Raw genomic sequence first — 8478 nt, forward strand, 5'->3', positions numbered from 1 at the left:
TGAATCCATTTAGAGACCAAGGACTCGTTTTTCCCTGACCTTTTCTAGACTGGCCCAGGGCCGTGAGCAATCCGTCCGCAATGTGGACAGTGCCAATGCCCAGTGATGACGGCATCAGAAAGCCTGGGGCCAACCCAGCTCACATGATACAAGGTCAGTTTGGGCTCTCGGGGATACACAGAGGTATGGTTAGGTACCCGCAATCCGCCCACTTCCTACAAAGAGAGAAGCCGGACTCGCAGGCTCTGAGGTCCTCGCAGGCTCTGAGGTCCTCCCTGTCATAGGCGAGTCTAGAAGCGGGTTTTTGCTTTCCTCGTACCTCTCCCCAGCCTTGCACTCCCGGTTTAGACCCCAGGCACGCGCAGCCCAAACCCGCACGCCGGGGACCGCCCACTCCCGTCGGCCCCCGCGGTCGCCCCCGTCGCCTTGGAAACGAAGGCAGCCAATCTGTGCAGCGGGTTACGCTCCGCCCTGACAACAGCGCCGGTGGCACTTCGTTGGGGTGGGTTCCGCGGCCCTGCGGGCGGCAGACTGCGATGCTGAAGGCCAAGATCCTTTTCGTGGGGCCCTGCGAGGTGAGGCGGGGCGGCGAGGGCGGCAGGCGGGCGCGGGGGAGCCTGTAGGAAGCGGGAACAGCCCCACCGCACCCACCCCAGTGTGCGTCGCTGACCTCACCGTGAACTCATAGCTCCCTGAACTTGACCAGGTCTTACTGAGGCCCGAAGGCCCAAGGTAGTGAGTGGCGTGATGGAATCAGAGCCTAGGTCTCAACGATTGTCCTTTGCACCCGAGGTTGTGTCTAATGAATATGTCTGTGGGAGAAGACAACCACAAAGAGGAGAAGCTGGATTATTACATGGTCGTGGGATAATTAGCTATTAACGCATATGTGGTGGTGGTAGTGGGGATTAAATCTACATAGGTACTAGGTACTTAAGACCGTGCACCAGAATAAAATTCAGATGAACTAAAGCTAAACGTGTGAAACAAACACCGTGGAAGTAGTAGGTGAGTATTCTCCAACTTCAGTACATACCAGAATTGACTGAAGGGCTTGTTAAGAAAACAACTTGCCAGTACTATCCCAGAGTTTTGATTCAGTAGGTCTTGGAAGGGGCCTGAGAATTTACATTTTGCTGATGCTCTCCAGGGAGCATACGCTGAGAACCACTGTAGTAGATGAATATATGAAGAGATATGTTTTAAATCTTGAGACAGGGAAGGTCTTAAGCACAACACAAAAATGAAGAAGCCTTAAAAGAAACGAAGTGAAGTTAAAGCCCGGGGCAAGTATCTGCAAAATATATTACAAAGAAAGGTGTAATAGGTAGAACATATAAGGAAAGTTTAAAAGTCAGTAAAGAAAAGAGAAATGGCTCCATAGAAAATTGAACGAAAGCTCCACACACAAGAAATAATTGACTAGAAGGTATAAGATGCTCAGCCTCACAATCAACAGGAACCCAAATTAAAACAAGAAGTGACACTTCTTTGCCCATCAGATTGGATGGAAAAGGTTTAGAAGACTGACAACACACAGCATTAGGTTGCTTACTGGGAACTGAGTATCTAGGATTCTATTGATGGGGCTTTAAATCAATAACAGCTTTTTTGGCAACCCAATGATTAAACTGTAAAATGTGCGTACTTTTAGTACAGCAATTACATTTCTCAGAACCAACTGGAGCTAATGCTTGTCCATGTTCCCCGTGAATCATGTACACTATTCAACAGTGGAAGAGCCCGTAGGTATCCATCAACAAGAGAATGTCTCAATAAGCTAAAGTACATTCTCACTTTAGAGGACTGTGCAGCACTTACGGAAAATGAGGCAAGTCTGTGTGTGCTGCCCTGGAGAGCTCTCCAAGACAGAAACTCGTAAGTGAAACTGACAAGTAGTAACAATAGCACAGAATTATGAATAGCAAACCAAGCATACATATTTTCCTGTTTAATGGTAAATCTCAAACATATGCAAAGGGAGACAGAACAATAAACTCCTAGTACCCATTATGCAGCTTCAACAACAAAATATGTTTCTGTATATACATATCTCCCTCTTGTTCACTACTCTTCAGATTTACCAGTCTTCCTGTTCCTTTAACATGCTATGTATGCCAGTTTCAGCCCTGATGCCTTTGAACTGGCTGTTCCTCTACTTGGAAGCCTTGGTTGACTCATTGTCTTTCAAATCTTAGATTAAACGTCATCTATTCAGCCTTCCCTGACCACTCAATTCAGAGTCTCTATCACGTTACCCTGCTTTATTTTTATCCCAGTACTTATCACTACTGCATCTTATTGATTGAACAGCACCTGGCACAAAGCAGACACTGAAAAATTATTTATGTGCCTGAGTCACAGTCAGGTTCTTTTTCCCATAAGAACCCTCCCCCACCAATAAGTTGGTTTTGGGCAACTTGTACACATAAACTTTAAGGGCCTGGATGAAATATACAAGTATACTTTTATAATGTTTTATGTATTGATGTAGCTGTACACACATTTAAGTGTACATTAAGATATATATTAACTTAGAAATGCTGTATTATTCAGTTCTTGCATTTCATGACAAGGCCCCTCACCTTTGACACCCGAGTCATCTTCACGACTAATAGAGCCACTTTCTGAGCCCCATAACAAAGCATATCATCTGAGCGCAGCACTTTTTGAATCTGTATCTGACCCTCTTCCTGGAAATGTATTCCAGTCCAAAGAACCATTCCTATAACATCAGGCTCTTTGGTCAGGCTCTTTGCTTTATTTGTCCATCCTATAGATAAGTATTCATGATCTCTGCAAGCATAGCCACTTACTGTTAGTTTTAAGTGACATTTAAGGTATGAGGCCACATCCTTAGGAAAAATTATTAAAACACTGTTAAGTCTTGTCCCTCCCCCTCTCCTTTTCTGATCTTGCCACATAACTTCTGCAAGTCTCCCAAACTGTCTATGATTGAGGTCATTCTAGTCAAGCCATTGCTCAAGACAGAGATAGAGCAGAGCATAGTTTGATAAGGACTCAAGTGTAAGAGATTTCCTTTCTTCTGAGAAATAATTTGGGGAAGAAAAAAACTTATGTCCAAGCATGTACAGTATTTGTTAAATGAATGGTGCCAATATACAGAAAAGATCTGAAAAACAGATCATGGTTGTTACCTTTGGAGTAGGGGGTGGAACAGACACAGGTGGATGCTTTGGGTGGAGGGACCAGGTGAGCTGTTTTGTTAATTTCCTTAAATAGGAATATGTCATGCTTGTATTGTCTAGAAGGAGAAACAGCCCTATGTGAGAGTGTGGCACAGCCAGCCAGTAGACCCCAGACCTGGACCCCAGCTCTGACTTTGAACTTCTGTGTTCAAAAGAGAGACCTTGAGGAACTCTCTTCCCCTTTCTGGGCCTCACATCTGTGACAGACTGGTCTCTTGAAGAAGCAGAAAGGAGAAAGCCCTCTGTTAAATTTTTTCCTGTTCTCAGATAAGTTACCTGAGAGCCAGCCAGGGAAATCAGTGTGGGTAACGTCACCCCATGGCAGAGCCAGCGCTGGAACCCCTTGCTTCCTGGGTTCCAGGCCGGGCTGTGCCTGCCACGTAGAGCAAGGCGGTGAGGCCCACCCCACCAGAGAGAGCCCTCCACCTCGGTGATCTCGGGTGACCTGTACTCCATCATTGTACCCGGTTCCGAGCTAGCTGTTGGAGGCCCGCGTACGGTTTACTTCTTGGCTCTTCAGCAAAGATTTTTTATTATCTTCATCTTCACAGAGTGGAAAAACTGTTTTGGCCAACTTCCTGACAGAATCTTCTAACATCACCGAATACAGCCCGACCCAAGGAGTGAGGTGAGCCCTGCAGAACTGTCCCCGGAGAGTCCCGGTCCGCCACCCACCCTGTACCTTTGGTGATGGTAGCCTTCCAAAAGGCTGTATCCAGAGTACAGATGCCACTGTTTCTGTTTTTAGGATCCTGGAATTTGAGAACCCACATGTTACCAGCAGCAACAAAGGCACGGGGTGTGAATTTGAGCTGTGGGATTGTGGTGGCGATCCAAAGTACGTTTCCTTGGAAGCAGGTTTGCTTCATCAAATGACTCAAAGCTCAGCTGCCTGCCAGGCACCTTGGACTTGGCCTAGCATTCTTATGAGCATGTATGAGGGGCTTGATCAATTATTTGATGACATGCATTGCTCTTGAAACCTTAGCGATCAGGTTCTGATACAACGGGAAGTCACCCATCAATTATTAATACTTAGAGATTATTTCTAAAGTCCACAGTGAGAAACCCAGAACCACCTAAGATTCACTCTAGAAGCCCCTTTTGCCTTGTAGGTTCGAGTCTTGCTGGCCAGCCCTAATGAAGGATTCCCATGGAGTGGTGATCATCTTCAATGCCGACATCCCGAGCCACCTGAAGGAAATTGAGATGTGGTATTCCTGCTTTGTCCAGCAGCAGTTCTTACAGGACACCCAGTGTCTGTTAATTGCACACCACAAACCAGGCTCTGGAAGCGATAAAGGAAACGTGTCTTTGGGTAAGGAGGCTGGCATTCTGCTGTTGGCTTTTGGCTTGGATGTTCTGGGCCAATTTGTATATTGCTCTATGTCTTTGAAACCAGCAGCCCTGTGCAGTTTTTGAGCACCTACTGTGTCCTAGACATTAAATTAGAATTTTTAAAAATCACAATTTAAATCACCGTGTAAATCAGAATTGCCAGGTTGGAAGGTCTGCCGTACCATCCAGGCCAGGATGCAGACACTTTAAAAGCAGGCAGACACTAACAAGGGGAAAAGCCTGGTTTTAGCCACTCATGGGTATCACTAGGGACACTCTTTCCTGACCAGCCTTTTCTCAAGAAAAACTCCAGTTTGCATCTAATACTCACCATCACAGAGGTGACAAAGTGATCATCAGAAATGATTCACAATATTCATAAATCTCTTCCTTTCTGGTGTGAAAACAGAGGATCTGGAAGTGGGAAGGGGCTTATAGAGTCGTTATACTGTTGCCAGGTGGCAATGTGTTGAAACCTCTCTATGCTCCATTATGTCAGGCAAGACACAACTTTATTTTTGGACTTTAGAGAAGTCAAATGAATTGGCTGCCATAAGACTCAGATCATTTAGAGCTAGAAATGGCGCCTCGTTAAAAAGTTCACGCCTTAATTACATTATTTTCCTTTTTAAGCACCACCCTTGAACAAGCTGAAGCTGGTACACTCACACCTTGAGGATGACCCCGAAGAGATCAGGATGGAATTCATAAAGTATTTAAAAAACATAGTCAACTCAGTATCTGAGAGCAGAGACCGGGAGGAGATGTCAATTATTACCTAACCAGCCTTCATCGGGACTTGCCCACATCCCACAGGAAGCCAGCTGCTTTCCCAGCACAGATTTGAAACCTTATCCAGCTGCTGATGCTTTCTTCTCCGTGTGGCTGTAAAACAACGTTTCCTTACCTGTCTAAAGGTACTAGTCAGCCAGGGAGTTGAGTCTTACCATCTATCCTCTGTCCTTAGTTCAGCTGAGAAAAGCCTATTATTGAATTCTGATTCCTTCACCCTAGACCTCTCCAAAGAGCTAGAAAACAGGTTTTGTTTCTCCCCCTTCACATTTGTCAAGTTATAAAAATCGTGGAATTGTAACTGTCATAGCTCAATTATACAGCAGTGGTTGAATCCGTGTGTATTGGTTTGAATGTGATTTTCCTTACTTCATTCACTCAACAAATACCAATTTGTTGAGCATCTACTATGTACTGAGCTGCTCTAGCTGCTGATGGTGTACATTAACAAAACATAAAAACCCTTGTCCTCATGGAGCTGCTAGAATATATTATTTTTATATATGTTAATTATAGAAAATACATTAACTGTATATTTCTAAATAATAGGAAGAGTCAAAAACTTAACTAAAAATTGTGGATTCTTCATTTTCTGTAATTGGTCTAAATCCCTGCTCCCATCCTCCTGATAATGAGGGGACCTGGAGCACCTATGATGCCAAATGAAGGTACAGTTGATCTTTATTTGTGGATTTTGTGTCTGTGAATTTGCCTACTTGCTAAAATTTATTTGCAACCGCCAAATGAATACTCTTTGAGGTCCATTATCCAGCCTACCACAGCTGCCATTCACTGAGGCATTCATGGAAAAGGAGGAGCAGATTTTTGTGAGGGGGAGATGACAAACGACTAGTCCAAGATGACCCAGCAAATTAGGGACAGGGACAGAACTAGATGCTGCACCCCTGCTCTTTCCGTTGTCTCATGGTAAGTGGGCAGATGAGTTCACAGAGGAGCATGGCCAAGAGAGGCACCTCTGAGGTCCATCCTAGTAAAGCAAGAGCAGTAGCAGCAGAGCAAGCAACTCCTTTGAAGCCAACTACCCAGAAAAGGGTTTGCAAGTATGTTGCAGATGCAACTAGCATCTTATTTCTTGACCAATCAGATGACCAAGTGGGATTCTGAAGCTCTGTTGCAAAGAAAACTAAGACTTACTCATTTACACAGTAACCTGAATGTCCATATCTCAAAACCATTCAGGAAAGCTCCTGGAGATCATGATACACTTTTTGTGGAAGGCTGTAAGACTCATTTAGCCAAAGGGTAGGCTAAATTGCTACAACAAAGAGTAGAGCTGTGCTGATAAGAGGGCATATAAGAGTTAATAAAAATGCAGTACTCCTGATACGCATTGAAAAGAAAACTGTGTGTGTACCACTTAAGAGAATTCCTCTTAACTATGGCTCTGCTAGATCTTGACATCAGCCTTCCCCCCCTGATTGTTGAGAATTACATGACATGGTCTTGGCTGATACCTTCTCAACAAATGTATTCTTTCCTTAAGCAAGAAATAAAAGAATCCACGCTTTAAAAACTGAAACCAAAGAAATTAAATAAATGAGGAGGGAGGAAACTCTCTGCTTTTGAATGTTAAGCACAGATTACATATTTTTTATGTGACTTCTAACTGCTTTATCAGTTAAATAACTACATTTACAATATGGGCCATTCTTCCTACTGAAGTTAAAAGCCAGTGGAAATGTTGTATATCTGCCAAGTATTCCCCACTTCAAAAGGGAAGTTCTTGGTGCTTTGATGTGAGCCACACTTCATCTATCTTTCTGCACACTATAGTTCATTCTTATCTAGGTTTTCTGATAGCCTCTAAAGGTATGCCTCCTTTCTCAAAAGCTTCAGTACAGATTTACTCCACACTTAAACAGCTGTTTGGATCAGGCATAGTTATAGATCTTAGACATTCAAAGTGTGTAAAATAAAAACTTTTACATTTGTAGTCTTACTGGAGTTTTGTGATGCACTGTATGTAAGAATCGTCTTCCTTTTTTAATCTTTTGTGTGACTTCATAAAGCCCAGAAAACACCTAGCCATGAGTTACCCATGTCATGTAATGAAATGTTTTGTTCACAGGAATAGAATTCTAATTTTATCAGAGTATAAGGAATTGGTTTCTACTTTCAGAAATCCAATTGAAGTACTTTTCAAGAATATTTTGCAAATCCAACTGCACTTGACATTTATCACCCTTTCAGGGGTGTAACTGCCAAAAGCAGGAACTTGTGCTCCGCATTTTTTAAAAAAATGACAATGGCTTTACGGTATCACAAATGAGATGAACAATCTGAAGAAGATGGTTCTTCTGTATGAGACTAGTAGGAGACAGTAGGTGTGGTCAAATTATTTGCCAGCTAAGGAGCATGGACTTGATTCTATTAGCCGTTGGACCTTAAGCAGAACAGGGACAAATACTTCTGTGGCTGCGGAGAGAATGGGGAAGACTCGGGGCCGGTTGACTAGGAAATGCAGTGTCTGAAATGCAGCACTGAGGGTGGGCAGGAAGAAAGAAAAAGATGGATCCCGAAGGTATTTGGAAGGTAAAATTCGTGTTTGAGTGGGCAAGAAGCGAGAGGGAGGGTTTCAAACCCCAGCCTCAGCTTGGCGGCTTATTGTAAGCGTCAAAAGTACGAATTAATCAATGACTTCATTTCCCACAATCCTTAGGGCAGCGTCGCCTGCATTTCCCAGAGAGCTGTGCGATGTTCGCGCCGGTCTTGAGCGTCCGTCGAAACAAAAAAGGGTAAACCAGGGGAGACGTGGTTCGTAACGTTGCTTTACAACTAAATTTCCAATTCTCATTTCCTCCTCTGTCCCTCTTCTCTAGAGGTTTCACGCTTCTTTGTTGCCCGGCTTCAGGAGCCCAAATACCGAGGCACTGTCTCCTCGGCAACAACCCCACGTTACCGTTTCGGAGAGGCTGAACAGATAGCGGAGTGTGTCCGGAGCTTTTTGGGAAATGTAGTTCAGCCAAGTGGCTTGGCCTCCTCGGGTCCCAGAACCAAGGACTGATTGGTGGGGGTGCTTGACCGGTCGGTTTGGAAGCCGTGAGGGTGGGGGCTGTTCGGCTCACAGCCACCTGCAGGCCCAGGCCTCGGGCCGCTGCAGAGCCACCAGGGCTCTGTG

The 8478-nt window shown here is 44.4% G+C and overlaps 1 protein-coding gene across 2 annotated transcripts; it reads left to right on the forward strand.

Annotated features, from left to right (window-relative positions):
* The first annotated feature begins 422 nt into the window (after nucleotides 1-422).
* Nucleotides 423-5679, forward strand: IFT22 (intraflagellar transport 22). 2 transcript variants are annotated; one of them, XM_036904523.2, is made up of 5 exons: nucleotides 423-575; nucleotides 3761-3837; nucleotides 3958-4047; nucleotides 4325-4527; nucleotides 5181-5679. In XM_036904523.2, the coding sequence occupies exons 1-5, from the start codon at nucleotides 537-539 to the stop codon at nucleotides 5327-5329; spliced, it is 558 nt and encodes a 185-aa protein (XP_036760418.2). In that variant the 5' UTR covers nucleotides 423-536; the 3' UTR covers nucleotides 5330-5679. The 2 variants fall into 2 exon arrangements, with proteins under 2 accessions (XP_036760418.2, XP_036760419.2); XM_036904524.2 differs by lacking the exon at nucleotides 3958-4047.
* The last annotated feature ends 2799 nt before the right edge of the window (nucleotides 5680-8478 follow it).

The sequence above is a fragment of the Manis pentadactyla genome, chromosome 10 (assembly GCF_030020395.1).
Source record: "Manis pentadactyla isolate mManPen7 chromosome 10, mManPen7.hap1, whole genome shotgun sequence".
NCBI lineage: Eukaryota > Metazoa > Chordata > Mammalia > Pholidota > Manidae > Manis > Manis pentadactyla.